The 26,167-nt window shown below is 46.5% G+C and overlaps 1 protein-coding gene and 2 long non-coding RNA genes across 4 annotated transcripts; 2 read left to right on the top strand and 1 right to left on the bottom strand.

The window, feature by feature from the left end:
- Positions 1-1,177: 1,177 nt before the first annotated feature.
- RPL37A (ribosomal protein L37a) lies at positions 1,178-4,431 on the top strand (the record flags this gene model as incomplete). Its single annotated transcript, XM_053948441.1, has 4 exons — positions 1,178-1,507; positions 2,472-2,600; positions 3,563-3,645; positions 4,282-4,431. Coding segments are annotated over 4 exons (606 nt in total), but the record flags the coding sequence as incomplete, so codon positions are not given.
- A 10,768-nt stretch (positions 4,432-15,199) lies between these two features.
- On the bottom strand, positions 15,200-15,768 carry LOC128790746 (uncharacterized). The gene is made up of 2 exons (XR_008431844.1): positions 15,618-15,768; positions 15,200-15,341 (listed from the first exon to the last, which is right to left on the bottom strand). It is a non-coding gene; the product is annotated as an uncharacterized LOC128790746 (long non-coding RNA).
- Positions 15,769-15,812: 44 nt separating this feature from the next.
- Positions 15,813-22,633, top strand: LOC128790747 (uncharacterized). 2 transcript variants are annotated; one of them, XR_008431845.1, is made up of 5 exons: positions 15,813-16,331; positions 16,454-16,542; positions 20,059-20,194; positions 20,920-22,007; positions 22,316-22,633. It is a non-coding gene; the product is annotated as an uncharacterized LOC128790747 (long non-coding RNA). The 2 variants fall into 2 exon arrangements; XR_008431846.1 differs by having other exon boundaries at positions 20,917-22,007.
- The last annotated feature ends 3,534 nt before the right edge of the window (positions 22,634-26,167 follow it).

Here is a 26,167-nt window from a genome sequence, read left to right as displayed (position 1 = left end):
GTTAGCCAGGGCAGCTGGGTTTGGTTGTTGCCAGAGCTGCCTGTGACCCTGGTAGATGATGGATATGACCGTGTGCTGTACTGTCACAGCAAACCTGAACTCTGTAGATACAGAGCAGAGAATAGCAGTAGATTCTCTGGATACATTGGCTGACAATTTGTATTTTTTTAACCATATCATCACTAGGCAGCCAAAGGAAATCAATTTTTTCTATTTTCTAATACGTTGATATCAAAGCTGTATCCTGTGAGTCATCATTGTGATGAGGATCTGAAAAGGGCAGATATATTCGTAGGATATATCAAATGAAATTTTGATTCAGCTGAGGGAGATAAAAATACCATTGCCTAAAGTCTTGCTGAGCCCTCATCTCAGACATTGCTCTGGCCCACCAGCTCCCAGAAGAGCTTGCAGGGATGATCAGGGAATGGGGAGCCTGGCATGACAAGAGGGAATTAAAAATGTCGGTGTTCAAACCCTGAGAGCAAGAGCCAAGAAGGAATGTGACATCTGCCCATGAGCATCTCTTAAAGTACAGATCCCAGCCAGGGAAAGTAACACAGTGGCTTGGTACACTCGATTCCTTGATTCCCTCTTAGCTAAACAAACTGCAAGTGAAGAGTGCTGTCATTGCTCGAGGCAGCCAGGGTGGGTATGGAGGAAAATTACCTGAGGATGGTTTCTCTAGGTGGACTGGGAAGCTCCGGCCCTCTCCTGGCAGGAGGGGATGAACCGTAGCTGGCTCTGCACATGGAAAAGCTGTCATGCTAACTGGATTACATTTCCTAATGGAGGTTAATGGGTTGCTAATCACCTTAGAAGCATTGCAGAGCGGTGGCACTGGTGTATTTTTCCCTCTGTGTTTTGGTGCTGGGAATCACCTCTGAAGCAGCACACGAGGTCTTTCGGAGCTGGTGGTTTCAGCACTGGGTAACCCCAAGGAAATTAGGAAGTTGCCTTAACCTGACCTGATGCCAAAACTGTTGAAACGTCATAGTTTAGGGCTGGTATGTTTTATGGCAAGAATTCATCCTCGCTGATTTATGTATATGTTATTATTTACTTTTTCTGCAGTTCTGGACACGTTTTCTGTCCCTTTTTTGATATCTACCTGCTGCTCATTCTCTTTAAAAACCAGGTGAGTGAATGGAATACCCGGTCTCCTTTTCTGCTGTGACTTCCCTCGGTGGAAACCCAGGAATCTGAGCTGCGGCAGTGCTGGCGCTCAAGTACCGCCCGGGTCTCACGCTGGGTTCCACAGGCTGGGTCAGGCTGGAAGGGCCCGCGGTGCTCACCTGCTCCAACCTCCCTGCTCCAGCAGGGCCATGGCAGAGCACACGGGCCTGCATCCAGACGGTTCGGAAGTGCCTCCAGTGACGGAGCCTGCAGACGCCCCCTGAGCGGCCGCGCCGAGCCCGCCCGGGCTCCTGCGTCACTTCCACCCGCGCCGGCCCGCCCGCGCCTGCGCACTGCGGCTCCCTCTCTGCGTCGGCGCCGGCGGAAGATGGTGAGTGAGGCCGGGCCCGTCCGCCGCCATCCGCCGCCATCCGCACCGGGACCGCCGCGCTGAGCCCGCGGGGCGCGCCCGGGGCAGCGCGGAGCCGGGGCCGGGGGTGCGCCGCGTAACCGAGCGAGCCGGCCCCGGCTCCGCGCTGCGACAGCGGCTCGCCGGGTTCGGGCGGCCGGGGGGAGGCGGCCTGGGTGAGGGGAATGGCAGCCGGGGCGCGGGGGACAGAGGGGCTGCAGCGCTCCGTGCCACCGCCGGTTAGCCCCGGAACGGACGAGGCTCTGCTCGGTCTCGGCGGCCCGAAATGTCCCGGCAGAAGCTGCGGGGCTGCAGCAGCGCCAGCCCGGTGGCGTTTCATCGGTAATGCTCTGGGGGAGGGCAGCGGTTGGAGGACTGGAACAGCTCTCATGAGCACAGGCTGAGGGAGTTGGGCCTGTTCAGCCTCAGAAGAGGCGATTGAGAGGGGATCTCATATAAATATATAATAATAAAATAGTAAAAATAGCGTACGAATATCTAAAGGGGGTGTCAAGAGGCAGGAGCCAGGCTCTTCTCGGTTGTGCCAAGCCGTAGGACAAACGGGCAGAAGCCCGTGCACAGGAAGTCCCACCTGAGCACGGGGAAGAACTTCGCTGTGCAGTGAGCGAGCACTGGGTAGGCTGCGCAGAGAGGGTGTGGAGTCTCCCTCAGTGGCGATACTCGGAAACCGTCTGGATGCAGCGCTGTGCCATGTGCTCCGGGCCGATCCTGCTTGAGCAGGGAGGTTGGAACAGGTGACCACTGTGGTCCCTTCCAGCCTGACCCATTTCCTGACGCTGGGAATACTCAGTTTTCCCAGCGGCAGGGGAGGCTGCAGCCCGGCTGTAGGGTGCTCAGCACTCAGCTGCCATGTCGGGAGAGGGGAGCAGTGAGGGGAAAGCTGTCTTTGTAGAGCTGCAGCTCATTCTGGTTTGCCTCCCAACAGGCCAAGCGCACCAAGAAGGTCGGGATCGTGGGTAAATATGGGACCCGTTACGGTGCGTCCCTTAGGAAAATGGTGAAGAAGATTGAAATCAGCCAGCATGCCAAGTATACCTGCTCCTTCTGTGGCAAGGTGAGAGATCTCCTTCCCCTCCCAAAAGTTTAAAAATCACATTGTTACTGATGCTAGAAAGGTGATTTGATGCTTCAGTGATTTTTGTACTGAAGAGAAACATGCCTAATTCCAAGGCAGGGACTAGTGTGTAGTGAGCTTTGGGCTACCATCGGAGTTCTTGAAAAAGAGAGTAGACATTTCACATGTATCTTTAGTAGTAGTTAAATGAAAACAAACATTATTACATTTCATGATGCAAAAGAATGAGTGATGTTGCCATATTATATGTTTTACATAATAAAATACACCTGACAGATTTAAAACATCACAGTTGTTATCTTATGTTCTTATTGATATCTGTAGAGTAGGAATCTTTAAACTGGAAATTTAAAAATATTTTCATTATGGGTTTTTTTCTTGCTTTGATTTGTTGTTGGGTTTTTGTTTGTTTTTAACTTACTGCCTTTCTTATATGAAGTGAGAATGTTCATAGTCTTGCCTGCAGAGGTGCCTAAATTAGGCATAGGTGTGGGCAAACTTATTGTCTCCTCTGCAAAGTGACGGATACCTGTGTGGGGGAGGGAATTCCGTACCCACCACTCACTCTTTAGATGCTGTTGGAAATGGGTCTGGGATTGGCAAGCTGGGCTTGCCCAGGGAGTCCTGGGAACAGTGGAGTTGCGTGAGCACCAAACCAGGTGAGAATATCAGTTGTTATAACCAAGGTAGCTCCTTACTATTTTTCTCCTTCAAAATAAGCTGAAGTTTTGATGATGCCTTCAGAAATGACCCAGTTCATATCTGAATGGAAAAGTGTTTTCAGAAGTGTCTGCAGAATTTGAGTAAAAGGATTTTCTGTTCCTTTCTTATCTAAACTTGGCTTATAGGAGTGCTGTGAAGGCCTTGCTTGAAGTTTCTTGTTTGGCTTTTTCAGCTGATGGAGAATGACTTTTATTTTTTCCTTTTTTCTTCTGTTCCAGACCAAAATGAAGAGGAAGGCTGTGGGTATCTGGCACTGTGGATCCTGCATGAAGACAGTTGCTGGTGGTGCTTGGACTTACAAGTAAGGAAATAAAAAAGCTCCAGTCAGCATTTATTCTCACACAGCTGTGTTATTATACAGCTTTTGACTTTTTATCTTCTTTTTCTTTTTTTAAATTTTGATCTACTAATCATTAAGTAGATCTGTCTTGAGATAGTAATGGGGGAAGTTGCCTGTTCTGTTAAAATTTGATTGCTGTGGATCAAAGTCAATTTGACTGCTATTCTTTGCAATAGGCAAAGCCAGATTTATTCCAAGAAAAGTTATTTTCATGTTTTACTTTCGTTGTGAAAGCAAAGAATTGAATTATTATAACCTTTATTGTGAGGGTGCTGTTGCTTACTCCCCTTCTTTGCTCCTTCCCCCACAATTCTGTAGAAGAGACTCCTGCCCCACGCGTAGCAGTCGTGAGGGATCTGAGCCCACACGCTGGTGCACATGGTCAGTGCATGACTGGGAGATTTGGGTTGGGTTGTAGCCTGTGAAGTTCCATGTGCTTTGTGGACTCAGGCCTACGCTTTGTTGTCAGAAAAATAAAAGTAGAGTTAGACCCTGTTTGACAGCGCAGTCAGATTAAATGATAAGTGGTTTCTCAAAAATAAAAAACACCAGCACAGTTGTTCTGCCACATGCAAATGACTCTGCTTCTTCCTCCAGTACCACCTCTGCAGTGACAGTCAAATCTGCCATCAGAAGACTGAAGGAACTGAAAGACCAGTAGAAGCGACTTCCTGTTCTCCTTGTGAAACATCCTTTTTTCTCCACTGTCAAGATCTGTCCTTTTATCAATAAAAGGGTGATGATGGAGTGGAATAATTTTTGTCTTTTCTGCAGAAAATCCTGTCTGTTATGTATGGTGAGTGCCAGGTGCCCCCCAAAACTCCCCCATCACTGCCTTCCTCTACTGGACAAGGGAGAGAAAATAGAATAAAAGGTCTGTGGGTTGAGATAAGGGCAGCTACTGTCATGGGCAAAACAGATCTGACTTGGCGAAACCAATGTAATTTATGACCAGTTGTATCAAAGTAGGATAATGAGAAATAAAACCAAATGTTAATTCCAATCACCCCTCCCTTCTTCCCAAGCTCAGCTTTACTCTTGATTTTGTTGCCCTCCCCAGCAGCTGCACAGGGGCATGAGGGATGGGGACTGAGTCCATCACATGCTGACTCTGCTGCTTCATCTTCCTCAAGGGGAGGGCTCCTCTCAGTTCCTCTGCTCCAGGATGGGTCCCTCATGGTGTCACAAGTCCTGCTAGCAAACCTGCTCCAGCATGGGCTCCTGGGCTCCTCTCTGAGGGCCCAGGTCCTGCCACGGGCCTGCTCCACTGTAGGCTTCCTACAGTGTCACAGCCTCCTTTGGATGTAGCCCTGCTTCAGCATGGAGTCGTCCATGGGCTGTAGGATTGGGATGGTAAATATGTTTTAGAATAATTTGGTTGCAGTGGCATGGAAGTGTGTAGCTGTTTTGGTTAGCTATAGAAATAACAAAAGTATAAAAAATACATACATAAGCAAATAGTGATAAAAAAGTATAGGAAAGGGAAAAAAATAGGAAAAGATGAAAACACGGATCCAGTGACAAGACTTGATTGTGGGTGACTTCAGTGTCCCTTAGTCGAGGTGATGGTCACAGTCTTGATCTGTGGGAGGTGGGGGAGCCCCTGAAACAAAAGTTCACTGGGTTAGCATTTTCAGGTGTGGTGGGAATACCCAGGTTCCTCCCCTGAAGGGGGTGGGGTTTTCACTGTTTGATGTAACATTGTGGATCATGTGCAGTCCAGGCCCAAACTGGGTATGGGGGTGTTTCAGGGGTCTTTGATGTTTTATGACCAAGCCATGACAGCTGTCTCACATAATCATAACTGAGCCTGGGATGAATGCTGTCATGCCTACAAAAGTCCCAGTACCTTCCAGGGGAGGTGGGAAAGGGAGAAGGAGTTTTACGTCTCAGCCAGTTGTGTAAGGGAGGGCATTTGCATGATAAACATTGTCCCACCTCACAGGATCTGTTTCTTAATGCACTTCTCCCTCATCTGGCTCAAGAACAGTTTGTTGCTAAACAAAAGTTCTGTATTTATAGGTGTAACTATGGAGACACTAGTAGTGCTATCCAGTAGTTTGAGTGGCCCTGGTTACTGGTGAAGCCATTAAAAAACACTTTCCTTTCTAGTTAATTGCACATTTTGTTGCTTGAATGTGCTGAGGTGAATCTGAGGAAAGCTTAAATAACTTGAAGAAGCTTGGCTCATATTGGTATGTCCTTATCTGTGCCTGAGGAATAGCGTAGAGCTCCATGAGTGGAGGAATGGGCAGATGTAAGGGGGAAGAGAGAACACATCTCTCTGCCTTTTCCAATTTCCTCAAGGGACTGGGCCATGTGCTGCAAGTTGGAGAGAAAAAGAGCATCTTGGCTGGAATGGTAAAAGCAACTCGTGCTCTTCTGCTGGCTGGTTCTGCTAATTCTTCATCACCACCCACAGATAACTGCACTACAGCCTGTGGTGTGTTCTGTTGTGTACAGATCTCGGAGTTGGTCCACCTGAATGCTTTGCTACCGGTGGCTCACTCCCTCTTGGTCTGGTAGCAGGCTCTTGTGTCCAGATGTTTGAGTCACCTAATCCACACTGATTTATTATTTACAATAATAAATTTTCATGTTGAGCCAATCCTTTGGACATTCAATCTTGGTGAAAAAGCTGCTTTTTGAGTTAATTATTGCCTCCAAATAATACATTTAAACTGCCAAGATGCTGGAACATCTTTTATGGTCTGATTTGTGAGTTTCAGTTTGGTTTTATCTGGGGGTTTTTTGAAGACTGCCTCTCCCATCCCTAAACAATACAGGTCAGAAAACAAAAGTATTGTTAACAACTTTGGTTATTAACAAAATTTATAAACAAATTTTTCTGCTGGAGAAAAAATAGCAAGGAAGTAGCAGAGGGGTTGCTTATTTTTATTCCAAATTAAGCTTTACATGATTACATGTAAATGATAAGTGATAAGTAGTGATAAGCCACAGCAATAATAATTCATTAATGAGCCTGACATCTTCAAAAGATTAATTCAAAGCTGGACCTAAGTAGGAACTTTTTCCCAAGTTGCAAAAAGTCTGTGGCTCACGAGTTTGACTTCAGTAACCCTGAACTTGTTTTCCAAACTCTTAGTTTTTCTTTTTAATTTGGTGCTTCAAATTTCCCTTACCGAAGTCAATTAATGTATTGAGGTATCTGGTGTTATTCATATCAACCTGCATATCCTCATATCCCAACTGGCTTAGTGGTGTAACCACTTCCCTGGGAAGCCAGTTGCAGTGCCCAACCACTCTCTGGGTGAAGACCCCTTTCCTAATATCCAGCTTAAACCTCCCCTGACAGAACTTAATTGCTTTGCTTAATTGCTTTGCTTAATTGCTTAATTCCTTTGGGTCCTATTTACTGTTCACCAGAGAGATCAGCCCCTGCCCTGTAGGAATGTTGCTTCCTCTCACAGGCAGGACAGTGTGGTTCTGCATATTGCTTTTTATTCTTGATTCAGTGTGCTTTGGTCACATTTCCATGTGGTGAGGCATGACTCTGCACACGTCTGTGCTTTCTTCATTAATGCAGAGGTCGTAATTGAAGTACAGGTTTCTGATGAAGCTTTCTCAACTGCTCTGAAGTATGAATGGCTATTCATTAACAGGTGCAGAAGATATGTTTCACTGTGTTCATATCCCAGGATGGCTCAGGTATCTTATCTGAGATGACTTCTATTCCTGCTGAGGAGGTTATTAATTACCTTTTGGATTTATATTTGCAGTGGGTTGCACCTGGGCAGGGTAGAAATACAAAGAGAAGATAAGGATGTGAGATGATCTTTTTGACCTGGGTTGTGTGGTCCTACCTGCAGCCCTGTGGGATGGGCTGTGCCCGCAGATCCCCTGGGCTTCTTGTGCCGTGGTACCCCGGCGTGCTCCTCGGCAGAGGCATTTTGTGTGGGTGAATCTTCGAGGCTGCCAGTCCCTCGGAGGACTCTGGGCGGGGAGGAGGAAGGATGCGCCGGCAATGCTGCGAGCGGCCAGCGGGCGCCACTGCCGCTCTGCTGCGCGGCGCTGCGGGGCCGCTGCATCCCCTCGGCTTCCCTCCCAGCCGGCAGCGCCTCTGCGCACCTGGGCTCCTGCTACAGCTGCTCAGCTCCGCGGTTCATGCTTCCCCCCCCCAAAACAGACCATGGCAGTCTTTTCGATTGTCTGTGACAAAAGACATCAGGAGGTTAAAACAGGAATGGGCAGGTTGGACATGAGGATTTTGCAGTCATTTGTCACCTCTAGCAAAGCTGAATTTGTGTCAGTGCTCAGTCCAAATGCCATGTATATACTAGGAGAAATTTGTATTGACAACTATGTTATTCAGCCAGGTGATCCTCCAAATTTGTTGTTTCCTCTGGGAATCTAGGGCGAAAACAGGAATTCTAAACAATATTGCTTACTGCTTTCAGTATATTTGCTGTTAAGCCTTGGTCCGGAACTTGGATAGAGTTGAAGAAACTTCTCTGTAGAAGCAGAGAGCGAATACCTGTCCTGGAGGGTGTGAGCTTATGGCAATGCCAGACCCATCTGGTTTACAATGGCTCTGGGAATTGGAGAAGGGTTTGATAGAAACTGAGACTTTAAATCTGATTGAATGTTCTGTAGATGTGGCTGTGCAGATTAGTTTATCTTGCTTGCTTTTGAAGAGCAGGTGAGAAGGGGTCCTCTTTCTCAGAGCAATCTGTCAGTCACATGAGATTTTTCTTTAAGGATCAAGGATATAACCTAAGGGGTAGCTGTAATCAGCACAGCATTTCAAGTACCAAAAGGTGTTCCAAGAGCCCAGAGGAGCTTGAAAATAAAAAACTGAACAAGCTCAGGGCAGCTTTCCTCATTCTGATTTCTGTTAAGTATTTCTTTGTTTCCAAAACAAAATAATTGCTTTGGCTTTACCCTCTTTGTGCTTCCTGCCCCCTCCTGGTCACCAACACCCCGTTTGGTCTGTAGGGCATCATGATGGCCTTGGGGGCACCCTGGTGTTGTGCCACATATTAAAGACTGGAGGTTTGGGGCTTATAGAAATAAGAAACCTCAGCCACAAATGTTGGTTGCCCTTTCTGCATGTCCTGACTTAAAGGTAGTGTGAACTCAGCCTGTCTGCAGGTGCTCCCTTTTGGCTTGGTGTCTTAGGAATTTGACTGTAACACAGCCTGGCAGTTATAAGCAATGGGCACCATGTTTTAAGGAGCATATTCCAGTGTGATTTCTAACTTTCATAACCATTAAATGTTTTGCTCTTGTACGGTCAACTGCTTTCCTCCTTGAGAACAACCAAGAGTTGCTCATGGCCTTCCTAAGCTCCTTCCTCCATGCTGCATCGCAAGGAGATGGCACTTCAGAAGCAAGAGTGACTGATGCAGGTGAGTGACCTTCCCCGTGCAGACTAACCCTGTCTTGGGACTATCTTCTAGGTCTCTTCCTATAAAGAAAGGAGATTTAGTGATGAAGTTTATTGCTGGCTTTGCATGCAGCTCCAAACACTGGATAACAAGAGAAGCAGCCAGATTTAGAGAATGATGTGAGCACCACTTTAACCAGCTGCAAGTCACCATCTGATTTTATGTATTATCCTAGCTTCCACCTGCTGCTCATCCTACCTGGATTTTCAGCAGCTCCACTTGGGGAAAAATTGCATCACAGAGCTGGCCCAGCTCCTGTGAATGAAGCGGATGGGTAACATCTCTCTGCTACCCAGCTATGCAGAGGGGCTCCCAGCTTTCCTTGGAGAAATGGCTCCTTGAAGGATGCTACAAAATTATTTGCAGTGGCATGAGGTTGTGTATTTCCAACGGCTTGAGATGCCTGCTTGAAACTGGCCCCAGTGCTCTGGAAGTGGGCAGTTGCCATCGGTAACACATCCTTCCTCCGAGTATTTGATCTCAGCGGATGTCTTTTGAGCCATGGAGTGTGGCAGAGTTGTGGATATGCCTCAGGTGCCCTTATTAAATGCCTGGATGCATTTTGAAAATGGCTGCTTAGAAAATGTCTAATTGCTATTCCACATATTCAAAAACGTGTTTTTTTTTTCTCTTGTCAAGGCTTTGGCATGCCTTGGATTGCTAAATATACTTTCCTCTTGCAAATTCTTGGCAGGAATCTGTGTAAGGAATTATGCCAAGCAGTCTCTTCAAATGTTAACAAGCTCATCGGTGTGGCTTTCCCAGTGCAGGGTTTGTGCTCTTTTTTTTTCCACCTTCCTTCCCAAAAAACCCCAACCCTTCTTTTTGTACACTGTTGCTCTAAGCACATGAACTATGGCAGCTCTGCAAGAAAGGATTTTTCTAACCAGAGCCAAAAAGAAGTGCTTGTTTCGTGTTCAACAGTTTGGTGTCACAGCCCTGCTCAACCTCCCGGGGCTCCAGTTGAGTAGGAAGCGTGGATTTTAGGGTGCTTGTGGAAAACCTAATCCATTTCCTCTCCTTTGCCATTCTTGCTTTTCCTCTGTTCTTAGCAAGCTGGACTGTGTCCTTGCATGGTAATTGTAGATTTGATGTCTTTCTTCCAGTAGCCTATTAGCAAGTGAATGAGGCTGTCATGCTCCCCTTTTGTTTCCTCCCCAGTGCTTACCCGGGTGCAGAAGCAGCCCTGGAGATGGTGCCTGCAGCCGGGCAGGACCCATAGATTAGAGCTTCAGACTGGGCTGTTCCTCTCCCTCTGCCCCAGGCAAAGAGCAGCGCTGCTCTGGCATCTGGAATTTACAAAGCAAAGAAAGCAGTGAGAAGCCAGTGCAGCACCCCTGAAAACCTCAATGTCTCCCTAAAGGAAACCTTATCCCAGGACGTCGGCATTCATCAGTATGAGGTTACACACCTCCCTTTGGCTTCACTGCAGACAATCTTGCATAAGAATTTGGAGAGCTTTGCCCCTGACTCGCTCTCCTGGCCTTCAATCATCTGATGGACACATCTTGGGAGCAAGCCTTTGTGTTCGGGTTGGGATGGTGGATTTCCCTCCCTGTGCTCAGTCTTACCTCCTCTTCATGGAAGGAGCTCAGTGTGGGATGCAGGGAAGGTGCTGCAGAAGAATTGAGTTGTGGGGCCAGAGAGCCTGAGTGCATCACACTGCAGCCTGGAATGAGCAGTGGGTGTTATTGAAGGGACCTCTGTTCACACTGAGGAATATTTATTTATAACTCATGAGTCTAGTTTCAGGAATTTGCTCTGTGACCCTTCTCCATTTCTTTGATTAAACCTTCCATTGCAAGGAGAACATTTTATTTTGCAGTCCTTCCCCACCCTGAGACAAATGTCCTGCAAGTCACAGATTTGCTCTGCCCTTCAGGCAATTCTGGAACAGCTTCAGCTCTCTGCAAGTGTGGAGAGAGACCTGATTCCTTCAAGTAAATATACTTGATGCTAAGTGATGGACTAAGAGGGCACTTGCCTTTTTCACTGAATATACTTCTTCCAAGTTGCCACTCACTACTGGGCTTCACCTTTGAAGGAAGAAGTTCTGCTGCAACAAAGGATTGTCTCTAATATCCCAGCTGTGAGGGCAAGTTGATTGCTTGAAGATAAGACTTTGGGTTCTATCAGTCATGTCTGTTTCCATTCAAGCAGTTGCATTTGAAACTGTCCCCACTATTACTATGATGGATTAGATTTGAGATTAAAAGACAAATCTGTAAAGGGAACATTAAAAAAATCCTTAAATGAAAACTAGACCCAAGTCATGCAAGGAAAGAAGAGGAACAAATAAATAATCTAGGCATTAAACAATTAATTTTTAACCTTAGCTGAAGATGTATTTTTCTTTTTGCATGAGGAATATGAAACAAAGAAATGCAAGTTCCTGTAGCAAGCAAGAGATGCTTGTTCCAAAGTAGATCCACCTCTGACAGAAATGCTGTGTATGCTGTGGTGCTCCTTGGAGACCTCACGTGAAGACTCTGCTGGTACCTGTCAAAACAAAGAACAAAACAGTCCAAGGAAAAGACAGAAGATCGTAAACAATCAAACAGATATGAAAGATTCACAGCCCTAAAACCAGGCTTGTTATCTGAGCCCATCAGCAGCCTGGCCATTACTTTGATTTGGACTATTACTACTGCACCAGTGCATAGCAGGTGAAGATGGTGATGGTTTTACAATATATACCTTAATCACTGATAAGTCATTTCACATTGCTCACTTGGAGAATCCGAGGCATAAGAAATAGTGGCAGAGCTGCTGGTTGTGTTACTTCTTTGCTCTCAAAGGGTAGAGAGTGATTGTAATGGTAATCAGGCTACTTCGTTTGGTCAATGTACTGTCCTGCCCTTTCCCACTGCTTCCCTTCCTTCTTTGGTGTGCTCTCACCTTACATGGACCCTTCTCCGTGTTGTGGGGCCCTTAAGGCATGGAATATCTTCTTGTTTTGCCCACTGGGGCAAGCTGAGCACAGAGGATCCTGCACACTGCCTGTTACCTCTGTTCATCTGGAGCATGGAGATCACCCAAGCCTTTGAGAATACATTTCAGGAGCATTCCCTGCCGTCACAGCAGGACGGTGGTACCTTTGTCAAAGGGAAAACTTGCCATCACTTGCAGAAAAAGGGGTTGCATAGAAATGAGACAGACTCTGACTTGTGGTTTTGCTTTAAATCAGCTGCATTTTTAACATTCAGAAGCCAACAAAGATGAAAGACTCCTGGTCAACCTCTCTACTCCCTTGGGGAAAAAAAGTAAAAAGACTTGATAAATATTTTGCATTAATAAATTCCATTTGTCTTATAAAATAAAGTTTGCCAGCTACCAAAGCAGGAAAAATATTTTACATAACTCTGAGTGCGACGTCTAAAAGGTTCCTATGAGCCTGGTTTGAACAATTCTTTCCATATCCCAGAATGTGAAGGAATGCTAATCTTCACCCAAGCTAGGACCAAGCTTGCTGCATGTGTCTGTGTGGTGGTGCAACTCTGGCTGTCTGCCAGGTGCCCACCAAAGCTGCTTGACTCAACTTGGGGAAATTAATTTAATTTATTGCCAATCAAATCAATATGGGGTAATGAGAAAATGAAAACCAAACTCTTAAAACACCTTCCTCCCACTCCTCACTTCTTTCCCAGGCACAACTTTACTCCTGATTTTCTCTCCCTCCTCCATGGCCTCAGGGGCACCACTGCCTCACCATGGTCTTCCCCATGGGCTGCAGGGGAATCTCAGCTCCATCACCTGGAGCACCTCCTGCCCCTCCTTCTTCACTGACCTGGGTGTCTGTTCCTCTCACATGTTCTCATTCCTCTCTCTGGCAGCAACTGCTGTTGTGCAGTAACTTCTTTTCTTTCCCTTCTTAAATCTGTTATCCCAGAGGTGCTGCCACCACTGTGGATGGGCTCAGCCTTGGCCAGCCCTGGGTCCATCTCGGAACCAGCTGACATTGGCTCTGTTGGACACAGGGGAAGCTTCTGGCAGCTTATCACAGAAGCCACCCCTGCCAGCAAAACCTTGCCAGGCAAACCCGTGTACTTTTCTACCAGTACACGGTAGAATACTGGTACTTTCTACCAGTAGATTTATTGCAGGCTGGTCCAGCAGGTGAGAGGTAAGCCATGGAAAAAGAGATAAAGATGTGTAAATGTCCCAAAAGCTGTTTGTGAACCCAAAACAATGTCCTTCATTGTGCTGTGGGAAAGTTACTATAAAAGGCAGGAAAAGCACAGATGCCTACTATTATTATTTTGTTATTAATTTTTAAGTGTGATGTTGATTAATCAGCGGAGCAGATTCCCCAGGGATGTTTCTTGGTCTGGACTACCAAGTTTCTGATGCTCAGGGCAGGAATTGAGCACTGGCTGTTCCTCCTGATCCTGACAGGGTCTATGATGGTTTATATCATCCTGCTGTGTTTTAGTGTCAGACATCAGCCACAGCATCTCAGGGAGCTGCAGGAGGCTTTGCTTGCCTTTTGCAAGCCTGCACACTCAGTCTTGGTTAGCACTTCCTGGCATACAGAAGTACATATTGTTATGAGTGGTAGAAGAAAGAGACACCCAAGCCTGAGACAGGCAGGGTGCAGCTGAAGTCTGCCTTCAAATAACAGTCTCAAGACCACTTCAGGTTTGGCACTCGGAGCATTCCAAGCCAAGGATGCCTTTTTGGCTTTGTAGGATGCAGATCATCACAGCTGATCAATCTCCTTCCACCCTTCCCATCGCTCTTCTCCTAGGTATCAGCCTGGCATGCAGGAGCTGGGGTTGTTGCTCTACTCAGTTTAAGTCCATCTCCTGGTCACCCCTGCCCACCTCCTTGAAGATGAACTGGCTGCAGCTTTTTGTATGCTTACACTTCCCCTTGAGCCTCCCTTTGCCTTGGGCCATCTGCCACCAGATGATCTTTTGGAAGGAAGGGGTGACAAAAGGCTCACAAGTCTCTGTCAATGTCAAGACCAGGAAATGCTGTGAGTTAAAACATAAAGAAAATGAGGGATGCAGCAACTCCGGGTGTACAAGACTTCTCTGGAGATTGGCTCCTACAAGCATTGAAGCCCCCCAGCCCTGCTTCCAGAGATGTGCATGTCAGGAAGATATGCCATGGTGAGCCACATGGGAAGTGACCATTCCCTCTTGGGAAGGTATTTGAAACAGTCAACTAAAGATTTATCCTGATTTGGGGTGAAAATTTATTTGTGAATCCCAAACAATGTCTCTTGTGGAGCTGTGGGAATGTTGCTATAAAAGTCATGAAAGGCCCAGCTGTCTACGATTATTGTTTTGTTGTTAATTTTTAACAATAAGGGCAATTACCCATTGGAACAGATCCCCCTGGGATGTTTGTTGGTATTCAGTATTTAAACTATGAGGTTCTGTGAGCAGAGACATTTCTAGGGCAAAGTGTACATACAGCACTGAAAAGCTCAGTGCCTTCAGCCACGGCTTGTGCAAACCTACTCTCAGTTGTGTTGCAGCAGTTCAGGAGGGCACATGTGGCCAGACATGCTGTCTCAGCAGAGAGGTGTCTGCTCCTATTGGGGTGGCAATAAGTCTTAGGAAAACTTAGAGACCTGAGTAGCCCTGAGCACCTGAAGTCGTTCCCAGTTTTATCAGATTGATATTTCACAGCAGAATGGCCTGTTCAGGCTATATATAGCCAGCCCCTAGCTGAGAACAATTAGTATTTGTTCTAACAGCAACTGAGGCTCTTCAGAAAGAGTTTCAACAGCTAAAGGATCAGTTCTTGGTCACCAAGGGCGGGGTGATGTTTTGGTTTTATTCTCCCCCTCTCCCTCTCAGCAGACCGTGCAAGTGCCTTCTCTTTTAGGAATCAGCTCTGGAACAAATGGAGACTCACCACTAAATTATATCTCTGAGCAGAAAAGCAGTGCCAAGCCAGTCCGTTGATTTTGTAATGTAGGACAGAGCCCCCCTTGCCCTGCGTGCAGTCATGCACAGACTCCTTGGCAGCTAATTAATAATTTGCAGTTAAGCAGCGGTTGCTCCCTTGCATCATTTCAACGTGGTTGCCAAGTGGAAAATTGAAAAGCAAGAGAGAGCCAGAGAGAGGACAACAATGACACAACAACAACAACAAAGGTTTAAAGTTCTAGGAAATTTCACTATGTGAGGTCAAAATTCCTTGTGTGTTCAGGGGCTGGGCTGTTGGCTGGCAGGCACCTCTAGTTAACATGGCAAGGCCCTTTCTTTTCAAAGTCCTCTTGTCCTCAAGCACCTCCTGTTTGAGAGGAATTTCTTGGTTCTAAAATGCACGTGTTTGGGGAGTGGGAGGATGTGGGGAGTACACAGGACTAGGGCAGGTTGAAGAGAAGTCGAGTGAAGGTTTTTCTCATGGTCAGGAAGGTAACAAGTGCTCTTGTTTGGGATAGGAACAGGCAAGGAGGGATGGTGAAGCACACCTCCCAGGCAGGACTGGGAAGAGGATGGGGGTGATGCTACAAAGGAATTTGCAGAGTAGGGGATACCCAAGAGTGGGCTTATAGCCAAGGGAAACCTGGTCCTAGTTTTTCTGGATCCTGAGGAACACATCTTGCCAGGAGTGTCTCTCCTCCCAGTTTGCTGGTCAGCAGTTGGTCTGTGTTCAGCCTGCTCATGACACAAAAGGGCTTTCCTCTGGGTGTGGGGGAGGGGTTTAGGATGGTACAGTTAGGTAACAGTATGGTTTCATGAGTAAGGTTTTCCACTCTTTTATGATGTTAGCCCCGGGGGAAGAGCTGGAGCATGGAACGTTGGCACAGCAAGAAGTACAACAGCTGAACTGAGCACATGGAATTTTCATACATCTTCTTGCTTGAGGTTGTCAGAGATGTGAGAAGAAGGGAGCCAAGGGACGAGCCAAGGGTGTTCAGAGCATCTGATGAGCTGTTTCTGCTTTGCCAGCCTTCTGTTTTCTCCTCTCCATGGAGGAAGCCATGGAGGCATCTGACTCTTCCCATCTACAGTCACAGCAGTCTTTATGAGGTTGGCAGCTCCAGGATCTGTGTGGCTGGAGACTGGCAATTGTCTGTGAGAAGCAGGCATAAAATATCATCAGTCTCAAAAACATGACCTATGAGGAAAGGCTAAAGGATCTGAAGAAGGAAAGCCTTTTTGAAAACATTTGTTTTTAAATACACAAAATATTTTGCTGTTAGGTGAAATGGCCTCATCAGTTCTCTGCATTCATTGCAGACCTGACAAGAAGTGATGACTGAAACTCCAGCAACAGGTTAAGTGTTGGTTGGACATCTTCTGGCCAAGTAGATCTGGTTGGCCTTGCTTTGAGTTGGGGTTGGAGCAGAGACTTCCAGAGGTCCTTTCCAGCAATAAAATTCTAAAATTCTGTGATAGGAACAGTTTCCCTGCAATGAGGATGGCCACACAGTGATGAAGTGAGGTGATAGTAATGTTACATCTGGAAGTTCCAAGTTGGAGATTAGGTAAGCATTTGTCATAAGTGGCTTGAGGAGAGCTGTCAGTGTTTGAAGGAGGGAAAGCAGAATGTCCTTCTGATGTCTCTTTTTGACTTTAAAAACCATCAGCTCTTAACTCTCAAGCACTGACATCTGAGGACATCAGGCTACACATCCTCCACTTCTGCTTGGAGGATATTGAGGCTTACAAATAATCAGCATGAGAAAAGACAGGGGAATCTGGGAGGCCAACTGGTCCCATTCAGAAAACTGTTGTTCTCCCATGCTCACTCTCTTGGTTTAGGGGTTTTCTGGAGAGGGAAGGAACCAATGGTGTGGATGACTCATGGCCCTTTTCTGAGAAGCCCAGTAATACTGTGTTGAATCACTGAGCAAACAGGCAGAGCTGCAAACACCCAGAAGTCTTGGGCTCCTTCTGCTGCTCACATTTTATGATTTCATTACTAAATCTAAACCTGGGGCTCACAGTCCCTTCCAGGGAGGTGTGTTTAACAGCACACATATATCGTCAGTCACATCTCTTCCTCTTTGCCCTGAGCCTTTGTACACAAAGCAGTGATGGGGGGCTTGTAGCTTCTTGCAGTTTCTTGCTTCTGTGGGATTCCTGTGGGCTGAGCATGACTGAATGGCTGTGGTCCTGTGGATGAGAAATGCCTCACACCCTGCTGGCACTGAGGAAGGATTACTGTTCCCCTGCTTAATGCGTTTGTTTAATGCCCATTCCGTGAGGCTGTTTCTCAGGCTGTTTTCCTTGCAGGATATGTCTCTGTGTGTGCAATTAGCTAAGAGACATTAGCTTAATGACTTGTGCGTGTCTGAGTTAGGCCTGGCCCAGTCTCGGATGGCTGCCTTTCTCCTGTCTGGAGACTTAATTCTCGGCAGCACAAACTGCTCTGTCATGCTCATCCCAGGGGCTGGATGCAGACAGTGTCTCTTGCTGGTCCCCAGCCAAAGAAACCCTGCTATCACACATAATTACCTCTTTGACTCATCGTGACTTTTATTGCTCCCACCCCCCCCCTTTTTTTTTTTTGTTTTGTTTTATAAGTTTGATTTGTTCTTTCAAAGCTATTGTTCCCATCCCTGTATTCCCAGTGGCTCCAGAGAACTGCTGTGTATTCATGCAGGAATTACTGGGTCGGGCTCTGTGGTCTGTTTTGTGTAAGAGTTCAGACTGAGTGATTGTTCTAGTCTCTTCTGGCTGGTTTCTGAGCTTATGGTTTAGACAGAGGGAGAGAAATACCTGGACAGCAAGCTGCATTGTTCAGGAGCCTGGTGCTGAATCAGAGTCCCTCACCAAAATGTAGATGACCATTTCTTTTTAATGGACTGATTCTCTTGGTTATCTGAAGTGGTCCACTGCAGCTGGCTGAGCAGTGGCTCAGGTAAGATGAAGGGGACACTGGCCATCCAGTCTTTTGAACAGTTCCAGAGCTAGAATTTTTCAGGACTGTAAGAGTAGATCTCATAAGGAATCTCTCCCCCCCCTCCATCTTTTGTCCTCAGCCGTTTTCTTTCCCATATACTTCAGCCTCAGCTTCAAAACTCAGCCCAACAAATGCATCTGCAGAGGGCACTGGTAAAAGACAGGTTCCTCTTTCTCTATTCCTGGCTGCACTGAAACTTCTGTTGGCTCAACTGGATGGCTTCTCCTCTAGGCAAAAATGAATTAAGTTTCCAGAGCCATCATTATGAAACTATTTGCTTGGACCTGCCCAACAACATTTATGGGAAGAAAGGCAAGCAGATAGGGGTATCTTGTGAGCTTGCTGATAGGTAAAAGCATGGTCAGATAGTTCTTTTGAACCAGACATTGTCTGCCTAGTGCTACCTCTGGTCCTTTCCTGAAAAGTGAGGGCAGGAGCGCTGTACATTTTGGATAGCAGTAAGTCAGTTTGTCTGCCCCTCTGGCCTTGTGAGAGGTTTCACTGGGCCTCCAGTCACCTCCATATCCTTTCCAGTTCCTCCCTCCTTCTGCTACTACTCATAGGTAAGGTCCTTGAAATCATCACCTGCAGCTCACTCTCAGGAGAGACCTGTACTTGTTCCCTTGGTGGAAGCTGAAGAAAAAAGGAGTGCTTGGGTGGACCATGCTGGAAGACTTCCTTCAAGGATTTCCCTGTGGGTAGGATGTGTGTGCCACAGAGGGAGCTGTTTTGGAGTAGGTGGTTTGAAATACTGTCTGAAGCAACAGGAAAACAAGTTACAAGTTCATATCTTTCATTGCTTTTCCTCACCAATTTGCACTTCTATAGTAGATTTGGCAAGGCATCAGCTTCAGGCTTGGCACTGGGAGGAACAATCTGAATTAATTTACCTTATCTCTGCTTTAAAAACTCCAAGATCTATCAGTTTATTGTCATCCTGGAAAGGACTGTGACATTTCTCTTATTGCTGAATACATTGTTCATGTTAGAAAGTGTCACTCATGTTGTTTTTTGGCATAGATGGATATAATCTACATCAAATCAAATACATTCCTTTCATTGATGTAATTAATGAGCAGAAGGCATGGGGCAATTGTTAAATACTGCAAATGAAGGGCTTCAAGAACAACAATGCATCCATGCCTATAATGGAAAGAGCAAAGACGTGTCAATCTTGTTTAGTTACCTGGTTATAGGATTCAAGATCCTTTACTGACAGTTTCAGAAAGAGTGTGACAGGGTAAGAATATAAGAGTACCAGATCCAGTAGCTCCTATTAAGCCAAACCCATATGAACTCTCTCATCAGACATGTTTCTTATTTTCTTACATAAATTGTTTTCCTATTATGAAAACCAGTCCTTTTTGTGAAACTAAGCATTTCAACAGGGTACTTCTCTCTCTGAGGACTTTTCTCATAGATTTTTCATGGGAAAATGACCAAATAACCCAACTCTGAGGTTATTTTCTTTTAAATCAATTTTATGGGCCTTTGCTGTAAACCTTGTAGCTTTTATTTCTTCATCTTAAACCTAAGAAACATGTTAAAAAGAGGTCAAGGATAATGACAATTTTTAGCAGCAAAAAGCAACATTTTAACAACCTTTCTTCCTGAACAGCTTTGCTAATTGTTCATTAAAGCACTGTTAAAAGCCTTGAAGAGGAACAAACCCTCCACGCATCATCTCCATCTGTCCTCAAAGATGGGCAGGGAAACCACCAGGAGCTCATGGAGCAGGGACTGTACTGGACAAGGAGCAGGTTCTTTGCTGCTCTGTGCACCTTCCTCCCACAGAAGGCACTGAAGGTCATCATCATACCCCCTCCTCAAGGCTTGGTTTTCATTAAGTGCATGGGTTTGGGTTTGCTATCTCTGGCTCTACACAGAGGCGTTTCCTGACCCCTGGACCAAGATATTTCTGCAAAGAAAAGTCCAGAAAAATACTGTGAAAAGGACTTTCCCTTTTAGACATTGAAGACAAAGCTCCATTTGGCCATCTTTGGTCGTTGTGGCCATCTTTAAATAGAGTTGTATCAAAAGATGAGTCCGTCCTTTCATTTATCAAACAAAACAGCCTGATCTCTCTCTCATTCAGGTCTTGCACTAAAACTCTACAAGTATTGGATGTGGCTGGCTGAGCCAGCATTCTGCCTGGTCTCGCTGCTACCATGATGTTTTGGGGTTATCCGTGAAGAAGTGAGAACATTGGATGCAGATGGATGTGCTCACAGGTAATTCCCACTCCTGCTTCCACCACAATTCCTCCACTGGGCTCAGAGGAATGGAAAGGGTAAAAGGCTGCAGCAAGCCAGGCATGGAAGCCAGCTGTCCCATACACAAGTCTCCAGGGCCTTAACCTCCAGACCACAGCGCTCAGCTTCTTCTGAAAAAGGGCAAGGCTGTACAGCAGAACTGTGGAACTGGAAGGCTTGTGGGCTGAAATGAGTCCAAAAGACATATTAACAGGCATGAGAGGCCTGTGATGAAATAGCTAAGGTATTAATGCAGCCAGAGGCTGGTAATGAATACAAAAAATGCCCACATTTACCCAAGAGGTCCCAAAGGTCTTTTGTCCAGAACATTGTGATCCTTAGAGAAATCTCTTAAGAAAGTTAAACCACAGGGTTAGGGCTCCAGGACAAAATCTGGGCGAGTGTGGTCTCTCAGCTGTTCCGAGAGACCTGTGACCTGATGAGACCTTATTTGCAGTTTTGTTAAAGAGCATGGATATCATCCTCTGGGACTTGTGCCCTGTCAGGTGAGGGTGCCCTCCTGCCTCTATGGGTGGTGTGAGTCTCCCACTGTGCCCTGTGGCTGTGCTGCACATAGCAAAGCTTAATTTGCATGTTTTCAGATGAGATTCTGTCCCCTGGTGACAGGGGAAATCCTGAATGCTCAGGTACTACCCATGATATACAAAATGCTCTTCTGATACTTAGCTCTCATCTCTCAGCAGCTGAAGAAAACCTCAGAGGTGCAGAGCACAGGCCAGTGCAGGATAAAGTGCCACCATCACAATCTGACCTTCACCACTTCTTGTTTTCTTGGCCCATTCCTTTTTTAATGCATGGAGAATCTTGGTCCTTGGTGCTTGAACCATGGTCTCTTGGTGCTGAGTAGAGCTGGGCTGCAAGGAGAAAATGGGACCTGGAGACTGATGAAAGCAGGGAGCTGGATGACTGAACATCCCTGGTGCTGGATACAGTGCAAATATCAAGAAATGAGGAAACAAATGCAGGTTTGATGGATCTTCCTCTAAAGTCAATTAACAAACAAATGCCTATCCCACCTGCTTTTTGGAGTGGCTGAACCCACTTTTTAGGACTCATGCACTGCAGTCAGGCACCTTTTTGATGCTTCCAAAGGTGTGGCAGGCCCTGACTGGCCCCCAAGGCTGTATCCACACTGCTCACCCTATTTCTATGTGTCATTTAGCCTCTCCATCCTTCAGATTTTTTTCTTTTGTATGTATGTTTCCCATTCAGAGCGCCCCAATGAGGAAGGGCTGCTGAGTGGAGGTGTTACTGTATGGCACTGGCATGTCCCTTGGCATGTCCCTTGGCATGAAAACACCACCAAGGCTGTGATTATTTTGTGCACCTGATGTGAGAGTCCGTACAGCCATTCTTTGCTTTGACCATTAACAAGGCCTGATTTTAGTCCAAAACAAGCTTTCTTGAAACAAAATAGTAATTTTCCAGTCTTCCTGTGGAAGCCAAAAGTATTTTAAGTTGGACTGGGCTGGCCTAAACACAGGGTGGGGAAGGAGTCAGTAGGTTTGGGACATTTTAATAATGAAGAGAAGAATGTGAAAGGAAGGATTAAACATGATGTTTTATGTGTATTTATTGAGTCAATTTATAAGGTGCCTTTTGCAAAATATCTTGAGCACTGCATGGAAAACCACAATGCAAAATATTTGAAAAATCTGAACACGAAGCCAGCGTGTCCCAGCATACAGCCAGGAAACAAAGGAGTTGGCACTGGGAGCAGTTCTCTAATCACCAGGCCCCAGCAAAAGGAGATCTATGTCTGCAGGACAAGGTGAGCCATCACGGGAAGGATCTGTTCCCTGTGCTCCACACAGCCCCAGGTGGGTCTCTGTGGGCAGCCTGGAGGACAAATGGCTCAGCCCATCATATCTCCTCCAAAGAGAGACCTGGGCTGACAGACCTCAGTGGAGATAGGGTGACCCTGGCTGATCAGGAGGCCTGAAGGTGGCCCATTGCAAGCCCAACTGATGAACACATAGGAGCAGGACTGCCTGGATGGGGGAGCACTTTGAGGAATGCAACCACTGCTCCATCTATACTGCACAATCCTCAGTACTGCTGTCCCTGGATTGTTTTCAGGGAGAGGCCAATTAGAAGCCCATTTCACCTGGCCAAGGCAAGAGCACAGATGTTTGTGGCACAGTTTCTGTTATGGGATTTTCTCACTTGGAACTGAAGCATGAGTTTTTGGCACGCTGCTGTGCTGATGGCTTTTTCCTGTGAGATGGCCAGAGCTGCCCCTCCAGCTGTGTGCCTCTGCGAAACCCTGCAGAGGGGCTGCCAAGTGCTCCCCAAAATCTTCATGAAGTCCATGGGACACCTATGTGGTGAGGAACACTATAAAGGATGCATTGAACAAGAGCACTTTGAAGTCATGGGTACTGGAAAAATATTCTGTGGAGGATTTAACTGAATTAAAGAACAGGTAAAGACCTCATGGCCTAAATTGTTGCACCTCTATTATACAACTTCTTCAATCATTTTTAAGTGTGGCAAGGAATTGAAAATGGGTAGAGTAGAAAAATGACCATGCTGATTGCTTTGAGCCATACAAGATGCATTTTTTAACATCTGTAGCACAGTTAATTTCCTTATACAGTATTTTTCCTAGAAATAATTTGCTATAATAAAAATGAAGGAATACCATGTCCAAGGGACAGAGATTAATCTGCAGTACATGAGGACATATCTTCAGGGGAGGAAGCATACCTACAAGAAGAGGCTTCATTGCAGGAAATACTTCTCACCAAATGGCTGAGTTGTCATCATATTTTAAGCGATAACTTTGTTTTGCAAATCTAACCTGTCCAGTTTCTGCTGTGGCGGAGGCTGGGAGAGATGAGTGAGAATCAACAAACGTTGTGAGTGGGGTGGCCTTCATCACTTCCTTCCTTACAGTCAACCACTTGCCTCTTCCAATGAGAAGAATGAAATGCTTAAAAAAACCCAAAACAAAACAAGAAAATCAGCTCATAAAACTTCACCTGTTGGCACTGAGGCCCAAGACAGGACTTCAGTCTGGTTTTAGCTCATCTGACTGAAGGTCAACCTACAAAGCAACCCTTTGGTTGGCAGGGACATTTACTACATATAGGAAGGCTTTGGGTAATCTTTGTTGGGAAAGGGGTTTTGGACAGGTGTCCCTTGAGAATGGTCCAGGGTCTTTCAGCTATGAACTGCTTGTCCACCTGTCTGTCCCAGTTTTGGAAGAGAGGTGAGAACAAGAACTAGGAGGGCAAAACCTTCCATTTAGGTCTTGAATGAGAAGCATGAACTGATGCACCTGCATCACCTGGCAGCATCACCTGGCTTTTGTCACATGGTTTTCAGGTATTATCTGGACATTGCCCTTACCTGGAGGACTTTGCCAGCTAGGAGCAGAACTGATTTACAGCCTGACATTTTTCAAAAGTAAGAGTGTGCCTAAAGCAGAGAGATGGTTGTATGGATGATGTGAGAATAGGGGTTGATACTTGGAAGTGCTGCAAAGCATTGCTGGAGGAGCTGGTTTGCATGCAGGAGGATTTAACCTTGAACTTTCTTCTGCAGTTCAGGCCAACACCCTCTACCCCTAGGCCTGAAAAAATGTTCCTCCCCCTTTCTTTAAAAATATATTTGTTATGTCTAATTTTTCTGGCCAGAGCACTGGTACAGACTCATACCCACAGAACTATGTGGGTCAGGGGTGGGATGTGATGTGACATGTGAGTGACTTTAGCTGAGCTTACTGGAGTGCCCAGTGCAGTTACACCAGCACAACTGTTCTCTTCTGGGGACAGTTCACTGTCATTCCAGGGGACGGTGGCTTTATTATCCCAGTGTGAAGTACAGCTCTGTGAGTCTCCCTGGGCTCACACTTGGCTGTGGCAGCCACAAGCTTGCTGTGACATCCATGCTGCCAGTTCCAGAGTGGGTTTGAAAGCAGACACCCAAAGCTCTGACCTGCTCATGTTCAAGGGACCTGCCAAAGGATTCTGGGTGTCTTGAAGCAGTGTCTCTGATGATCCAGAGCATGTGAGCATGGATCTTGGCTGCCGAGCTCCAGACCTTATGTGGGACATGTGTGGGTGTGTGAATAATGTGGCTAGCAGAAGAGTCCCATTCTGGGGACAAGCTCAGATAGAAGAGTCATGTCCCCTGTGATCCCATGAGTTAGGCTCAGAACAGGACATGGACTGAAGCAGTGATGGAACAGGTTTGTGTGCTCCAGCCATGGAGTTGCAGCCAGACTGCCTGGTCCCCAGCCAGAGCACCGCAGCACACAGGCCCAGCTCCAGAGTGGTTCTCCTTGGGATCACACACACAGCTTCCTCCAGCCCAGCTGCTGGGCAGAGTGGAGGCCACTGCCATGCTGCCAGGTGCATGGGTGAGTCACAGAGCACATCCCTCCCCTGCCCCCAAGTCAGTCTAGACACAGGGAAGTCCTGCTGCCTCCAAACACCCCATCCCATCAGCTTTTCAGCCAGTGCTCTCCTGGCTGGCTCGGGTAATTTGGAAGGGACTTCAGCAGAGGATTTGGCAGGCTGATCTCTCACAGTTCTTCCCAGTTCAGACCAATGTGGTGAACTGGTTTACCAAACACTTCATATTGTTCACTGTGCTTTTGCCCTTCTTTGAGTAATGACTGTGTTTATTGGCACAATGTCAACATTCATGAAGTGACACCCCTTGTCTTCATGTGAGAGGTTACTGTCATGCTGGAGTGGAAGCACCTACTTGCTTTTGTGGGAGAAAAGTGGGTATAGAGGGCAATGTGGTAATTTTACAAGTGGCAGTGTTGAGTATAGGAAGCCACATGGTTGAATCCCATCTCTGCCACACCAGAGTGGGTTTTCCAGTGAATTCTCAGCAGTGGAGGATCTTCAAGTTGTCCTAAGACTCTACCTGCCTGGGAGGATGGAGGCAATATCTCAGTGGCATGTGGATCATGATGAGCTTGCTATCAAACCTCTGCAGCTGATTTTTTGATGTAAATAGTTTGTGTGGAGAGGCTGACGTTTTCCCACAGACCGTGACTTAAACCTTGTGGTAGCTCATGTGCAGGCTGCTGGTGGTGTGGATATACAGGGATCCTGGCTGGCTTCCATGCAGCTACCTGCCCTGACCTGTCCCATGAAATTAAGAGATGCAAAAGCTATTTCCTAGGAGATCTTTTGTGGTTTTGCTCTGCTAGGTCAGGCTGGCCCACAAAAGCCATTGGGCTGGGGTTGTTTCTGTATTGGCTTCGTGGCTGGAGGAATTTGAAAGCTGGACATCTTTTTATAACACCAGCTGTGCCCTATCTCCTCTCCATGGGGCAGGGTAGTCCTGCTTGGACAGGAGCATGGCAGTATCCTCCTGACGACCTCTTCTAGGCATATTGATGCAACACTAGAAAGCAGTGGTAATGTCCTTCAGGGAGACAGATGCACAGATCTTGAGAACCCGAGCTAGAAAAATCTTGTTTCATTGAGACATTGGGCAATTCAAAGAAACACAAGTGGCAAGAGTTATCCTTCTGTGATATTTCATTTTTAAATATTTTTTTTAATTTTTTAGCCTGCCCTCCATAATTTTCTGTATCCATTGCAGTTTCTAGCTCTCTCTTCAGCCTTTTCCTGCCCAGTCCCCTTGCACTCCCAGTGCATGCAGCCCTGCGGAAAGGCAGCACTGGACTGTGAAAAGCTGACACTTTGGTCAGACTCTGTGGTTGTGCTGCTTCACCCAGGAGCTCCTGGTATCCGGCAGAGGGCAAGCGAGCTAAGACAGCAATCCTGTCCCTGCAATACCCCCCGCAATGCTCACTGCTCAGGAAAGACCTTTTGGGATTGTTCTGGGCTCTCAGCAGACAAGATCACATTATCCAACCCCTTTTTTCTCCTCTTCACCTACCTGCATCTTTCCATTTCTCCTGGCCAGTAACACCATATTTTAATTTTTTCTACATTGGTG

Source organism: Vidua chalybeata, chromosome 7 (genome assembly GCF_026979565.1).
Source record: "Vidua chalybeata isolate OUT-0048 chromosome 7, bVidCha1 merged haplotype, whole genome shotgun sequence".
Classification (NCBI taxonomy): domain Eukaryota; kingdom Metazoa; phylum Chordata; class Aves; order Passeriformes; family Viduidae; genus Vidua; species Vidua chalybeata.
Note: the sequence above shows the minus strand (reverse complement) of the source record. Positions and strands in the feature narration are given on the sequence as shown.